The sequence below is a fragment of the Centruroides vittatus genome, unplaced genomic scaffold (assembly GCF_030686945.1).
Source record: "Centruroides vittatus isolate TY-2023 unplaced genomic scaffold, ASM3068694v2 contig_299, whole genome shotgun sequence".
Taxonomy (NCBI): Eukaryota; Metazoa; Arthropoda; class Arachnida; order Scorpiones; family Buthidae; genus Centruroides; species Centruroides vittatus.
The window spans coordinates 1,056,614-1,073,322 of record NW_027121909.1 but is presented as its reverse complement, the minus strand read 5'-3'; the positions used below and the strand labels follow the sequence as shown (position 1 = coordinate 1,073,322).

Genomic DNA, 16,709 nt, shown 5'->3' with positions numbered 1-16,709 from the left:
ATTAGCTGAGTCAATTCAGATAAAAATATTTTCTTTGAAATCAAAAATGTTAAAATCTAAATATCTTATCCTTACTAATCTGGTATTTACATTAATATCAATCTATATTATAATGTAAACTATTGTAATAAAAATATTGTAAAATATTAGTTTTCTACTTATTTTACTTATACCAATTTATGAAAGCTAGAATCTTCAATAAATGATCATGCTAAAAATGTATAATTATTCCTATTGATTGTGCCAAAACAAAAAACATCTTAATAAATATTTGAAATCAAAAAGCACTATGTATTAAGTAAGTAGCCACAAGTTTTCAGAGAAGGTTCATGTATTTCCCTGTACTGTGGTGCAACCATCAAGATACTGCAGAACTATAGAATTGAAAATATAATTGATTTTGAAACTAATAAATAGAAATTTGTTCATAACACCCACTTTGTTAGTAATTGTAAGGATTTTTATATTTTAAATTATAAAGAAGTATTTTCAATCATTTTTACACAAATTTAAATTTTTTCTAATGCAAAGAAAAAAGCATACTACATGCATTGTGGGGAAATATCTTTTAAAACTGATAAAAATTTAAAGTAAAATTAAGAAAAAAAACAAAAAATAGGATTTAGGTTTTGTTTCAAGAAAATAATTGGCAAAATTGGCTTTGGGAATTTTACTAATATTCTACCGTTATTATCTATCAGGAAATATTTATATTGCTGTTAATTCATCAACAAGTAAATAAACAACAACTAACCGGTTATATATAAAAACCAACAACTGCCGAATTATCGGGCTAGCAAATGGCTATAGTAATATTAATAATTTAAGTTAATTTGGTACTAGAGTTAGGTGTTAGGCACTATCTCTTGCTAAATTTAATAATTAGAATTTTAATTAAATAATTTAAATAAATTTAGGCTTAACTGGAAGAAAAGAATCGGCCCGAAGCGGGATTCGAACCCGCAACTTCTGCTATCCGTGCAGACACGTTACCAGTTACGCTACCCGGACCTTCGGTCCGATCTCCCCTTCCAGTTGATATAAGATTACCGTACGACCATCGACGGCTATTACAATGCCGACTGGGGACACATTAATTGCCCACGTATCTTATATCAACTGGAAGGGTAATCTTATATCAACTGGAAGGGGAGATCAGACCAAAGGTCCGGGTAGCGTAACTGGTAACGTGTCTGCACGGATAGCAGAAGTTGCGGGTTCGAATCCCGCTTCGGGCCGATTCTTTTCTTCCAGTTAAGCCTAAATTTATTTAAATTATTTAATTAAAATTCTAATTATTAAATTTAGCAAGAGATGGCACCTAACGCCTAACTCTAGTACCAAATTAACTTAAATTATTAATATTACTATAGCCATTTGCTAGCCCGATAATTCGGCAGTTGTTGGTTTTCATCAACAAGTAGCCAACATATTCACAGAATATCATGGAGTTAAGTCTAATGAAAAATTTTCAGATTTTTGTGTAGTTTCTTCTATAAACTTGTATTTTCAAATTTATTTTCATGAATTAGTACTATAAAATTATGGAATAATGACGCGAGAGAATGGTCACCTTTGAAATATCCAGCTATATTTGAATATCTTATTAAAAGTAAGCCAATGATTACAAAGAAATGCTTAATTATAAGAGTATTGACTTATTATTTTTCAAGTGGCAAAGTAGATGAAATTTTAATTAATAAATTGTCACAAAATATTTATGTCCTTAAGAGAAATGTAGTCATCACAAACTATTTGCAAGTAATCATTCTGTATGGATTTGTGTCTAATGATGACAAAGTTATTTATCTAGCTGGATGCTGTACATGCATGGTTGATTACCATTCTCTTCTTAAATTTTCATCACATGGAAATGAATGTAACTGGAATGGTTGAATGTATGAACAATCTCAATGCATCATGTTTTTGTGTGTATCACATACAGCTTTAAATTACTTATAAAGAACTCCCTGGCTATTATGGCAGCCAACCACTGCATAATATCTACCTGAACTAGTTTTATAAGGCACGTAGCCAGTAAAAAACTAAAAATTCAGATCTACACTAACTAGCAGTATATTAATGGCTGCTGAAACATATGCTCTTGTGTAGCAGAATTCAAAAGCATGTTTTGAAAACTTGTGAATAGCAATGAAATATACATAAATACAAACTTCCTTTGAATTTATCCTTTAATGAAACAAATTTATCAACCATAATTATCTTGTGGCTGACAAAATATTTATAAAATTTTTGATCTGCACCTTTGCAGAGATGCCAACTTGAGAGAGGGGGAAACACTATCAGTAGCACTGTATCATATGTCATGGTTGGAGAGTTAGAATGGATGGGGAGTAATGATCCTATCCATCCTGCTTCCAATAGGATGTCATACTCTAATTTTAAGATATTTTAAAATAAAATTAAGATAGTTTATGAATAAATTCTAATGTTTTCAAATTATATTATTAATGTAATTAAATTTATAAAATTAATAAGTATTAAATATATAAATAGAAAAAAAAATCAGTTAATCATAAGATTCTTAAAATTTTGATTATTTATCAATAGCTATTTTAAAATATTTATTTCTTATTCAATGGAATAAAATTCATATTGACAGAATCTACCATTTTATCTAGGTCATGCACACACTACATGTTCTTTTTGCAATATTATAAAAATACTTCAAAAGTAAGTTCACTATGAAGTTATTTTTGTCAAGTATTTTCATTAGAGTATAAAAACTTATAAAACTATTTAGTTTTGTTAATATTAACATTTAGGGCATTGGTTTGTGAATCAATCTATTTTTTAACATATAAAATGATATCTTAAAAAAAATCTTTTATTAAAGTATTTAAATTTGTTCATGACAAATTGACTAATACATCATATTAATCCATTAAAATATAATGCAAATAATTAAGAAGCAGGACCAATATAATTAAACATTTAATTTGTAAATTAATTAAATCACATTGCTCAGGACTAGCTGTTTGTTTTCACTTGGTTTTTAACATGAATTATGATGTTAGAAGAGCACGTATCAATTTTATATATGAGCATGAGTCATGTTTAGACCGGTTTTATCATGAACATGCAACTTGGTTCTGCACGGGAACTGTTTTTAGATACCCTTAGTTATCCACTTGTGCACTGGAAGCACTCAATGTCTGTACATTCTACATCATTCCATTGGTTTGAGATTCAGCATATTAGCAGTTCTATTCAGACAAAGTTGCAGATTTCTTAAAGGGAACACTGTCAAACTGGTAGCCCACAGGATCAAATTGTCATTCCTTAACTCAATGTGGTAAAAGCAGTAGGTGCTTATCTACAGTTCTAAATATCAACATTTTGCTTGTCAGAACCACCAAACAAACCAGTTCATGGATAAGATGGAATATCTCCATATAGTCTGCAACATCTTATTTGGATCTTGCATCATAACATATGGTGATGGACATGATTTGGCATTGCATTTCTGAAAACAATATAATTTCTTATACTGATCAGAACTTTCTCATTGTAAGTATTGTACTGTACCAATGACAGACTTATTAAAGTATTGAATTTAGAAATTCAATAAGTGTTAACTAACATCTACACACCTTGCTGTCACTTTAATTAACATGCTTATTTGAGAGTACAAAAAGGTTGTTTTATAGATTTTAAATTATTATCCATAAACCCATAATTAACACAATATACCCATAGAAACCACAAAAAAATTCATAGTAACTGAATCGCTGATTTTTTCATAAAAATTTTCAATTAATTAACAGAAAAAAACTAAATTACATAGAAATATTTGAAAAAATAATTATTAGTTGTAATAGTCTAAAAGATTAAATATTGACAAGTATTTTATACTGATACAACAAAAACGAAACATTGGTAATAGTTGTATATCAAATTAAGTTAATATGCAACTGTTACAAATATTTTCACATTTTTATTGATTAAATTTCAAAATCTCAATTTTATTTTCCATTTTCATTATTTTAATTGTCAGTTGAAACTTATTATTATTTATCTATCTTACCATTAAAATGTTAAAATGTGTCATAATTTATACAGTTTTCACTTTTGTAAAATTATATAGATTATGAAAAAAAAACAATTAAGAAATTTGATAATATATATTTAATAATTAAGAAATTCATAGCTAAAGTATTTAATAATAATATCTTCAAATTATGATGTTCAAACACTATTTTGACAAAACAAGATAATGAATGCTACTTACTGTCAATTCTTTTTCCTAAATACAAATTATTATAAATGATAAAACATCAATATCTAGTAAATGATAATGCATAAATGAAATAAGAGCTAATTATTTAATTTTTAAAATTAAAACTGAAATTTTCAAACTGTTTCCAATTTTACTAATAAAATTACAAGCTATTACAGCAACACTACTCTTCTCCTTTACATAAATTTTACATAATATCAAATATGTATTTTATTAATATTAATTTCAGTAATAAAATTATAATATGAGGGTTGATAAATAATGCATTTGACAATATACAGGAATAGGAATGAATGTCTAGGCTGTACATGCAAATCATTTAGTATGTTGTGTTGTTATGTATTAGCCATGTTTAAACAAACTTCATTTCCTACAAAACAGTGGTCAGTGACTAATTTTTAGCATTATTCCTCCCTTTGTGCATAACCTCCTAATAATTTTGGTGAAGTATTGTAATACCTTATGAATATTTAAATAGACATATTTGCAGAGTAAGGTGAAAAACATTTGTCTTTTCCATGCACTATGAAATGCAAGATCACACTGCAGTAAGAAAACAGCAAAGATACAAGAAGCTAAAGTTTTAGGTTATACATCTCAGATTTAGCACTGATAGTCTTCTGGTTATTCCCAAAATTAACAGCAATGTTGAAAGATTATCAGATGCCAAAGTTCAAGCTGCTGTGTGGGAATGATCAAGGAAAAAAAAAAACTCCCAAAGTTTTTTTGTTCAGAATACAAAAAGATCATTTGGAAAAAATGTCATTTTAAATAGTAATTACATATTTTTATTAATTATAAATAAGTATGTATTTTTATGATAGCTTACAATTTTTTTAAAAACTGGTCACATTATTCTCTCTTCCTAAACTAACTTTGATAAATAAATTTCCCATTTTTATAAACAAACAACTATTGTACAAAAGGCCTTTATTCCCTTTTGAACATTTTACATGAAGATAATTTTATGAAACCAAATTTTACATCATAGCATAAACTATATGATTTTATCAATCAGCAACAATAAATTATTTTATTGTTAGTTATATATAAACAACAAATAAATTTATTTTGCCAATCATCATTTACAGTGTACATCATTTGATTCAGCATTAAGCACAGGCTTCTCACATTCAGAATTTTTATTGCAAATGAAAAATCTATTTTAAATTTTAAAAAATTAAAAATATCAGTGTTTTGCAATTTCAAATTTGTTTTTTTTTTACTCTGCCAATTTAGTTTGCTTTATTATTTTTTAAAATCTGATTTCAGTTGTCAATAATTATTTGCTTTAAATGACTGAAGAACAAATAAAATTTACTACATATGAATAAAACATATGAATAAAACATATGAATTAACTTACTGTAAAAAAATCAATCTTGTATTATTCACATAAAGATAATACATAAAGATGTTTAGATGTGCTTCATTGGCACATCTAAACATCTTTTACCAATTAGTGATTTTGCAAATATGTAGTAAAAGTATATTGAATCATGATCTGCTGACAGAAGTGTCACTTCTAGAATGCAACCTGGCAACAATTTTTTTTATAATCAACTATGAGAAGCTAAAATACATTACATATATAAAATATCTATTCCTTTGTAATGTAAAATTTATTATGTAACTATTTTACTAAAAATTCTCTTATATTTTATAACAAACATTATGTACAAGTTGTAATAAAGATAGCACAATTTTATGAAATGCATAAAAACCAATGAAATCAGTTTTAAAACAAAATGCTGATATATATTTATTAAACATTTGACAATATGTAGTCCAGCTAAAATAACACTTAAAATTTATAATCAGCTTAAAATTGTGAAAAATTTATTTTCTATTATTAAATTTTTCATAAACTGATACTTCAATAATCTTCAAAGTAAGCAAATGATGACTATGTTAATATCTTCACATTATGAGCACAAATCATCATTAAGCATCCCATTTTGGACTTATTGATAAAAGTTTCTGTTCATAATATGAAAAGTATATCATCAGTTTCAGAATTTGAATATAAAAAAAAAAGTCATATTTAAAAATACACAGATCTGTAGATTCTAATGTATATTTCAATTCAGTTATACATATCAGAAATAAATCAAATATACTGTGCTTTTAATATTTTATATTTGTGTATAAGATTAATAATAAAAAATTACCTTTAATTTAGTTATGCCTTCTTTCACCACATCAATGCCTTTAGCTTTTCCTACTTCAGTATAGCCAAAGAACTAAATAAAATTTAGGTATATATTATTTTAAAAAACTGAAAGTTATCTTTTATAGGGTAGATGTACCAGTTTTGGCCAGTGTACCAGTTCTGGCCAGAAAACAAATTTAACTTAAAAATATAATCACCACATATTCAAATCTGTCCAATGAAACAAACTTTTATTGTTAACTGTTCACACAGTTAACAATAAAAGTTTGTTTCATTTGTGATTATATTTTTAAGTTAAATTTGTTCTCTGGCCAGAACTGGTACTACGCTGGCCAAAACTGGTACATCTACCCTAGTAAAAATGTGTAAAGAAAATACACACTTCTTTCATACAACTCAAAATTACAATGCTATAACTATTTTTCAAATTAAAATATATCAGACCAGTATCTTTAATATAAAAACATCTTTTTAATAATTTGTTTATTTTTAAATCTTAATAACTTAATTTCATTTAAAATAAATTACAAAAAGTATCAAGAAAAGATTTGGCTCAAATCGTCATCGAAAATACAGAAGGGCATTTCTCACTTCCTTCAACTTTTTAGAAGTGTGTTTTAAAGATAAAGATCTTTCTTATATTCTTCATAAAAAGCTATTGAGTACTGATCTTTTTAAGTTTTCATTTACAGTACTTAGTAAATACTATAAACACACAAGTTTATTGCTGGCTTCATTATCATCATTATTTTGGAGCCTTATTTTGGGATCAGTGCTGTCATTTCTAGGGTAATTACCTCTTTTCTAGAATACTTTCATCCTCTCAGGGTAATGTTTAGGTCTTATATTTAGGGTAAATCTAGGATAAAACTGCCCTGTGATCTGATGCTATTCTGACCCATCGCACCACAAGTTTTGCTGGAAAATGTTTTAGCCTAGAACTGGAGAGTTTTAGGATAGAACAACAGAAGCTAAAGAAATAAAGTAGTGTGAAGGAATGTGTGTGAAACATGTGATAAATGACAAAGCAAATAATCAAATTGCTTTATTGGTCGAATGGGGAAACAAAGATTGGAATGCCCATGACAAAGAATTATATATAGATATATTTACGTCGTCTCTCTCTCATTCAAACTTCCCACGACGATTAAGATGTATAAAATCCCACTTAAAACTAAGAGTGAAGATCCTTACGTAATCCACTACGATCTTTACGATGATCCGTCTCGGGTTAGTTCTTACGACCCGAGAATGCTCTTACGTTGGTTCGTAGAAAAGTACACCTCCACACTCAGTCCAGTGAATATTTACAGTTTATTTACAAAACAAATATTTACAGAATGTACAAGTTTGACAACATTACACACACGATGCAACAAAGGTGTGGTATCTCACGTACAGCTTGTCTGTTGGGGACTATTAGACCCTGGGGAAACTCCGGTCGGTTTTCGGAGTTGGCTCAACCGTGTGGCTATCCGATCTCTACCCTAACCCTTCTCAGAAGAATTCCTAAGAGGAGAACACTCTCTCTACACCTCACGGGCTTCCTAGGTGTCAGAGACTACCACGTATCCGGTCTCTTGCCCTTCTCCCCGTTCCTCTCGCCACCCTTACAATTTAAGGAGTTCCGCGGCGACAACTTGTGAGCAATCGGGTCCCTCTCTCTTCCCTTGGGAGCTTCCAAAGACGTCTGCCCTACTCCTGACAACGTAGCTTACAGTCGTGTCCGTCCCTTGTTTATATTTTTTTCAAGCCGACCGACACGTGGCAAACACATTGACCCCTAAACGGAGACGCTACTCCTTTGTTCTTCCCGGCCGTTTATAGCCCCGACGCCAGGTGGGACCAATTATCTCGGTCGCGTGGCTTTTTGACCCGCTACGTTAAAAGCGGACCTTTACACTAAGATAATTACAATTCAACTTAAACCTAATACTATTAATACTTAAAACTAGAAACAGAAAAGGAAGGATGGAGGATAGTTAGAAAGTCTACTGGTAGCTTAGATTGATGGGTCTTGATACTGGGGTAATTATCGACAACGGTCACTTCATGTAAGGTGAATGTCCAATCCATTAGCATCCAGGGAAATAAAAAGCAGTTGTACATAAACAGATGCCGAGGTAGGTCCTTGGACTTCTCCAGAACGGTTGGCTCACTTACTTTTTAGTCCCTATTCCTACTTGGTCTATACTAACCCTCTTTCTCTTTCGTCCTAAGCCTTGTACCTTGTCTCCTAGTCACTCTCGCCTGACCTCTCTCTTCAGTGGCAAACCCAAAAGTGTCTCCCATCTTCACCTGGTGTCCACAGGTCTCCTTCGGGCAGGACCCCCTTCCTGTCCCTTTGTAAAGTGGCCAATCAGGACCCACAAATAGTACAGCTCCTGTCACATGACAGGAAAGGGTTAAAAATGGAAGGAAGAAGAATTATAGGAAAGAAGATAGGAGTTCTTATTCTGTATGCAGTACAATTATATACAACAAAATAGTGGACAGCCACAGTAGATTGGTGCTAGGTACACGGGTGGTCACTGTATATTAAATCCAAATAGGATTTTGCTTTTCTCAACTTTCATGCCATTGTGTCATAGACACTCTCCATATCAGATGTAAATTAATACCTCTGATAAAACTAAAAATCCTAAGACATTTTAATTATTAAGATTTTTAAAAACAATGAATTAAGAATTGTTCTGATTATTATTTCCCAATAATAGTACAGGAATCTGTGTCATAGAATTGTTTGCCTTATTATTATTTTTTATCTGCGCATGTGCTTAAGCTCAAGCTCGGGAAGTTTCTCAATTTAGTGTAATCTAGGGTAAAATGAAGGTGCCATTAGGGTAGTTCCACCAGAAGCAGGCAGCAGCATTGTTTGAGATATACCTTTATGTTTTGCTAATAATAAGCTCACTGATGATTTAACAAGATATACCTTTTAGAATTAAGACATAACTACCATTTAATATTAAAATTTGGCTCAAACTAACTAATATATATTCAGTCACAAAAAATTTAAAGAAAGAACACATAACATTGGTTTAATGTAAAAATAAGATTTAATTAGTATTTACAGAGAGAAAAGGTTTCTAACTTAAGTTTTACACATTTTATCTATTAATATCTCAAAAGAAAAATGAGCTTTAAAATGAAAGCATTGATCAACTCATTTTGTATAATAAGCGTAAGTAACATGTTCTGTAAAAACTGTTAGCCACATTGTACAACTTTCTAATTTAGGGTGAAGCCAAATATATCAAATTAATTTTCTAACTTCAGCAATTATACTCGTATGTTTAAAATTTTTTCAACCTCTTCAAAGCCATCTTCAGATAACATTCCAAAAAAGAACACTGCTTAATTAAAATTCTAAACACACAACTTCCAAAAGATTGCTCTGAAATTTCAAAGATGCACAATCAACGATTGAACATTAAAAATATAACAAATTTAAATAGATTTAAACATGTTGTACACTTCAAAAATAAAAACAATTCAAAAATAGATTTCCATGCTGTAGAAATGTTTCAGTCTTCAAACTTAATACAGCTAGCTGGCTTTCCATTAGAATAAATAAATTTCCAATTGCCACAGACTCCACGATTGATATTTTGTGGGATGAGACCTTTAATTTGTTCTACCTGGAAGAGCAGCAGTCTAAAGTCCTTGGAACAAATGGAAGTTTATTTGTCCCAGTGGAGGACCAGTTATATTAACTTTAAGTCTGAAACATTTTGAGAGGCTCTGGACAGGTTCAAACTCCTCACAAAAATTTGCATTAAAAATTTTTTTTTCAAAACTGAGGAGATATGATTTGTATTTTTCATACTAAAAAATATTTCTATGTATAAATAATAAAAGAATGTAAGTCATATGATCAATTATCTCTGGTTGGAATTGAATTAAATGTCAATTTTTACTTCTCCCACAACTAAATTGAGATCTTGTTATACATAGCAATGGGTGAGCTGAGTGATGAACCATTAAGAAAGAAAGAACAAGGAAAAGCAACCAACTGGAATAATGACCAAGAACAGAAAATAACAACCACCCCAAATTTCAAGGATGTGATAGCTTTTTCCCCTGAAAATTCCAAGTGTATGGTCATTTGTTGTGTGTGTCTGCCTTGTGCCTATCTTCATCTCTGTCTTCCTTCCTCAGATTTATATCTTCCCATCACCAGAAGTCAATTGCATCATCAAGGAGAAGTAGAGACATCAAAGGAACTCTCATTTGTGAACCAGGACACTCCATTTTGGAATATCTTGGAAAGGAGAGGAAAACCCAGAGAGACACCAACTTCCAAGATTGCAGAAATTTTGTTAGCTTCTTTTGTATCAAATGGTTTGTTGTAACCATCAAAACTGTCTCAGTGCGTCACACTCACATACAATCCTCTTGACTCCCCGTCATTCCTGACCTTGGTTACTCCTTATTGGCACCATCACAATTTACAAAGCATGGAAATCTATTTTCAAAGTATAGTTCCTGTTTATTAATTTTTATTTTTTGTCATATTTTTGTGAACACTGATTATGCTTCTTTAAAGTTTTGAAGTCATCATCTTTTGGAAGCCTTGCATTCAAAATTCTAAGCAGTGTTCTTTTTTGATTATTAACTGAAGATGGTTTTTAAGACATTGAAAATATTTGTTTTAAACATATAATTGCTGAAATTAAAAGGTTAGTTTGATATTTTTGAACTATTAATAATGCAATAAAGTGGATTACTTGTAAATTATAAGTTGTGAAGTAGTTGACTTTATCATCTTGTTAATTGAAACAGAGAATATTGTTTACATCTGAGTATCTTGGTTCATCTAATAGAACACTACTAACAGACAAAGAACCAGATTCCTTTATCAGGCTATTAAGGATAAATAATTATCAAAAAGTTTGCAAGAGTAGGCACAGCCTAACTGCCTACTTCTTAAACTTTGTTAAACTTAATAATTATAAATAAATTTAATTTAGCTTTAGAATATTCTGCAAGAAAACATCTGCAATAAATAAAATATCTTTAAGTGAACCAAGATTCTCCAATAAATTTAAATAACACTAGATATACAAACCTTAACTAAATAAGCAACATGTCCTTGTTGTAAGGCTTCAGGAGGATGTACCCAATTCTTATTTGCTAAGAAAAATAAAGTTTTAAGTTAACATTCAATGTGAATTTATATGGATATGTTACATAATTGATAACATTCAAACAGAATCATAATGAGTGCTTATCATCATCACAAAAAAAGTTCCAGAAATGTTTTGAAAACTAAGAGCAGCTCTGGAATCTATGTATAGCTGCAGAAGTAACTTTCTTTTAAGGTAAAAGTTTTCAATAAATAAAATAACATGTATATCAGATATTTTTTATTGGACCAGTCTCAGAACTTTTTGACTGCACCGCATATGCTGCATTATATCATTTCAGTCTTTGCTTTTGTTAAAGTCAGAATATGAGTATGATTATGTTTAGTACAGATAAAGATGTGTGGACACACATTTTGGATATAATTTTTTGTTGTAGTTCTCATCATAAGAAACAACCAAAGATATGCCTTAGATGTACCTTGCCTTTAGTTCACTTCTGTTCATTTTCTGCATATCAATTTATACCTTATCTTATTAGACACTCCTATTTAAACTCTTATCTTGAAAGCTAATGAATTTCCAGTATGTCTCCCCTATACAGTGAGAACAATTTATCCTAACTAATTACCAATTTTATCCTATATATTTCATTCTGTGTGATTTTATCTTATATATTAATAAATCTATCTTTCAGTGAATAAAGACTAAGTAATTGGATTCAAACACAACTCAATGCAAAATGTACATTGAAAGCAATTAACACACATCTTTCCAGTCCTTGAATATCCTTTTGATGTTACACATTACACACACAGTAAACTAGAACAACTATAAAGGAAAACAAAAATGACATTAACAAAACAAATATCTCTTAAGTTGTCCATAGAAAGGCTGACTTTTCCTCACAGGAAGGCCAAGACCTTACAGATATAGTAAATCTTCACAAAGAAATACAGTTTTTCTATATAAAACAAGAAACATTATAATTACATAAAGCTGTAACTCTAGCAGACTGCAGACAAAAATAATTTACATTAAATCTATACAATACTGACCTGGATCTACCACAGTATACAAAATGCACAGTCATTTTGTATACTGTGCAAAATATTCAAAGGAACTCCACAATAGACACTGTAATGATCTCAGCCAGGATCAAATTGACAAAACTGTGTCAAACTGCTGGTTGACACATGGATGACTCTTTGGAGAGATGGAATTGCCATACAAAATCAGATTATGAATAAAAAAAACAAAAAATGGCACATTTTAAAAGTCAACACTTATAGATGACACTTGTAGGAAATGCCATGAAAGTACACACAACACTATACAACACATTCCTTTACAATTTAGACATAATGATGATGAATAGGATAGATTTAAATGGATAAAAATGGATAAAACTAAACTATGTATATTATATAAAATGATAAAAAATATCATTTTGTAATTAAAGAGATCCAACTTACTTGATTTTGAATTATTTTTGTTATTTTGAGTCCATTTCATTAAAGACTGACGGCTAAGCATGTTGACAAGATTTTTTGAATCTTACATACAATTTGCCTTTCAAATGGAAGAAAAAATTATTTCAATGAAGATTTTCAGTAAATAAATTGAGCATTTTCCTGGAGAAAAAAGTATTTGTTAATTAACTACTTTCAACACTGCAAAAATATGATAAAATTAAATAGGAATACTATGAAGTTGTTTATGAATTTAAATCATTAACAATTACATTTATAAAACATTCATTTGTTTAAAGTATTTTTAAAATATTAAAAATAATTCTTTAATTTTAATATACCTTAATATAACTTAGCTTCTACATGACTGAAAATGTTAAAATTATCTACAATTTCATTAAACTGAATATTTGATTTATATGTAATGCATTTAAATTACAAAATGTCAATTATTAAATTAATATACATCCACAAGAGCCGAATTATCGGGCTAGAGTTGGCTATAATAAATAAATAATTAAAAAGACAATTTGGCACTAGAGCTTGGCGTTAGGCGCCATCTCTTACTAAACTTAATAATTATAATTAAATAAATAATTTTAATAATTTGGAACTGGAAAGAAATCGGCCCGAAGCGGGACTCGAACCCGCAACTTCTGCTATCCGTGCAGACATGTTACCAGTTACGCTACTCGGACCTTCAGTTCGATCGCCTCCTCCAGTATATATAAGCTAACACGACGACCATCGACGGTCATTACAATGCCGGCTGGTTGCGATGGCTGGTTGAGTGCCTTGGGAGGGCGTGGGCACTTGATGTGTCCCCAGCCGGCATTGTAATGACCGTCGATGGTCGTTGTGTTAGCTTATATATACTGGAGGAGACGATCGAACTGAAGGTCCAGGTAGCGTAACTGGTAACGTGTCTGCACGGATACCAGAAGTTGCGGGTTCGAGTCCCGCTTCGGGCCGATTTCTTTCCAGTTTCAAATTATTAAAATTTATTTATTTAATTATAATTATTAAGTTTAGTAAGAGATGGCACCTAACGCCAAGCTCTAGTGCCAAATTGTCTTTTTAATTATTTATTTATTATAGCCAACTCTAGCCCGATAATTCAGCTCTTGTGGATGTATAGCTTTGTAATGGGTTAGTCGTTATTTATTTATATTTATTAAATTAATATTTAATTCATAAATACAAATTTAATTTCAAATATTTCATGATTTACATAATAATCTTCATAATTAACAAATTATAATCCACTTTTTCTGCAAATATACCTTTCTTTTATAAATTCTGACATAATAAATCTTTGCATAACTAAAATTAATATTCTTTTGACACATGGGAAAAACCTCCTGCTATTAAAATGAAAATATGTTAAACTACATATTTTTCACTCAATTAGTAAAGCCAAATCATATAGTGTCCAAATTAAACTTACATTCCCAGCTGGCCACAGCAGAAACTATTTATCAGAAAATCAGGAAAATTTGGGAATGCTTTAATGAGATGAGGGAATATTTCTAGAGCAAAAAAGTTAGTTCCAAAAATAGAAGGCATATTATAGCTTTATACAGATATAGTATAGTAGTTATCTGTCTAATGTGAACAAAACATGTTCAAAACATAATGGCCACCCTTATCTGCTACCATCTAAAATCATAAAACAGCTGCATGCCAGTGTGGGGCTTGGTATGTTATGCATATGGCATGCTATGCTGTCTAAGTCTGACAGAGATATTAGGAATCACTTTGACTTGTAATAAAAATTTTTATTTCAGCCTTTTGCCACCAGAGAAAGAAAAGCACTGTACATGGAATAAATAAGATGTAATGAAGAAAACAAAGAGTAAAATTTAATAATTTTTATTCTGACTCAATTTCAATTATAGTTCAATATTTTGGTCTTGCAGATGTTCAAAAACTGGATTCTGTGAACTGCTTTTTTCTAATGTGGAATGCAGCATAGCTTCACAGATTTGTGGTATGTGAAGCATTATTCGATCTTTCAAAGTTGCTAAACTATCCCATGTTCTAGGTTAATCAACTTTTTAAATACCCCAAAACCAAAAGTCCCAGAGAGTGAGCTCATGCAAATCAGTCTGGTTGAACCAGAACTAAAAAAACATTTCAAAAATAGATTTACCCAAGTCTATGCAAGATTTATTAAGCACTATTTGTAAGTGCTTATCTTGTTAACTAATTAATGAATTAATCATTTTATTCATTCTTGTATCATAAAATTAGCAATTAAGATATGATAAAATTCTCATAAAACTTTTACAACAACAAAAAATTAGCTGTGGTCAATATTTTGTGAAAATACCAACTGAAGTCTGTAAAAACAAAATGTGTGTGGAATAAAAAAAAATCCAAGATAGAATATTTGTTAAATAAATAAATAGTCAGTTCATGAAAATCAACAAGAACTTTGAATTTGATAAGTAACCATGTTTCCTTAAAATTAAATTTATTTGTATACTTGAATAAAGGCTCAGAGTTTTAAATAATATTACCCAAACATCTTATACCTTATGTTAAATTTATTATTTAACATTAACAATAATGGTTTTATTGGAGTTCACTTTTAAGTCCACAGGATGTATAAAGTTCAGATTATTGTTAATGTTAGATTTTTAAAGAAGTTGGAGTTGTTTACTTTTAAAATTATTATTATTGAATGCTATCATATTTTTAAAAATTACAATTTCTTTAATTAGAAAACTTGGCTTTTTACACAAAGCATTTTAAAATAATTATTTATAAGAACAGAATTGTGTGGTATGAAAATATCAATTCGGAAAAGTTAAGACAGAAATTAAATCAAAACTGAAACTATTTTAGTGTCTTAGAACTGATATTGCTCCGTGAAACATTTTTTTTTTAACCAGTAATTCATTCAGTTCAATTTTACACTAAAAAATTTAAATCAATTGTTCAAAATAAGGAAACAATATGTTATATATCTATATATAAAATATAAAAAGATAAAATATATATAAATATATTTTATATATAGATATATCTGAAGTATCTAAAATTTAATCAAAAACATACATTAAAGTACCTTCATGATTTGGAACTAACAGGAATTATCAGGAAATCATCAAAATTTGCTAGATCCTTGATGATCTTGTCCTAGAAACAAATTAAGCTGCAATGTTTAATAAAAATTCTGAATAGTGATTATTAATAATATAGCTATGATATATATTTTCAATTTAAAAAAATTACAATTAACAAATAACTTATTGCCCAAAATCTTACAAATTTCCTCTTTCCATAAAAATCAGTATGAATTGAGAAACTACTGCTATAAAACAAGACAATTTTTCATGTTTATTTAATTAGCATAATTGTTGTTTTAGATTGCAAATATAAGATGCCATCTAATAGTAAGATACATCTGTTTTGAGTAAGTAAAAATGGATTTAAAATATTTTGAAATTAAGGAAATAGTACATTCTTATACAGATATCATGACATGGCAATTTATTCAGAAAATAAAATTTACTTTCAGAATATATCATCATTAAAATAATCTAAAAATTTACTTTTTACAATTAGTTTAATATATAAGGAAATTTAATATATCAAATTTTGAAAACAATTAAAAATTGAGTTTTCTGATATTTATGACACATTTTAAAAGTAGATTACAATAACTTCATTGGTGCTTTAGAATGTGAGGATTTAGTAATCAGATTAAT

At 29.4% G+C, this 16,709-nt stretch overlaps 1 protein-coding gene across 2 annotated transcripts in view; it reads right to left on the bottom strand.

Moving 5' to 3' along the window:
- Positions 1 to 16,709, bottom strand: part of LOC136972619 (PTB domain-containing engulfment adapter protein 1-like) — a 46,932-nt gene that overhangs the window by 18,824 nt on the left and 11,399 nt on the right. Inside the window, exons 2-5 of one of the 2 annotated variants that reach the window (XM_067267204.1) lie at positions 16,067 to 16,137; positions 12,997 to 13,155; positions 11,506 to 11,570; positions 6,433 to 6,504 (exon numbers count right to left, since the gene is read on the bottom strand). In XM_067267204.1, the coding sequence (XP_067123305.1) occupies positions 6,433 to 6,504; positions 11,506 to 11,570; positions 12,997 to 13,057 (198 nt within the window). In that variant the 5' untranslated portion in view covers positions 13,058 to 13,155; positions 16,067 to 16,137. The remainder of the gene's footprint in view (positions 1 to 6,432; positions 6,505 to 11,505; positions 11,571 to 12,996; positions 13,156 to 16,066; positions 16,138 to 16,709) is intronic. The other variant, XM_067267205.1, reaches the window with a different exon arrangement.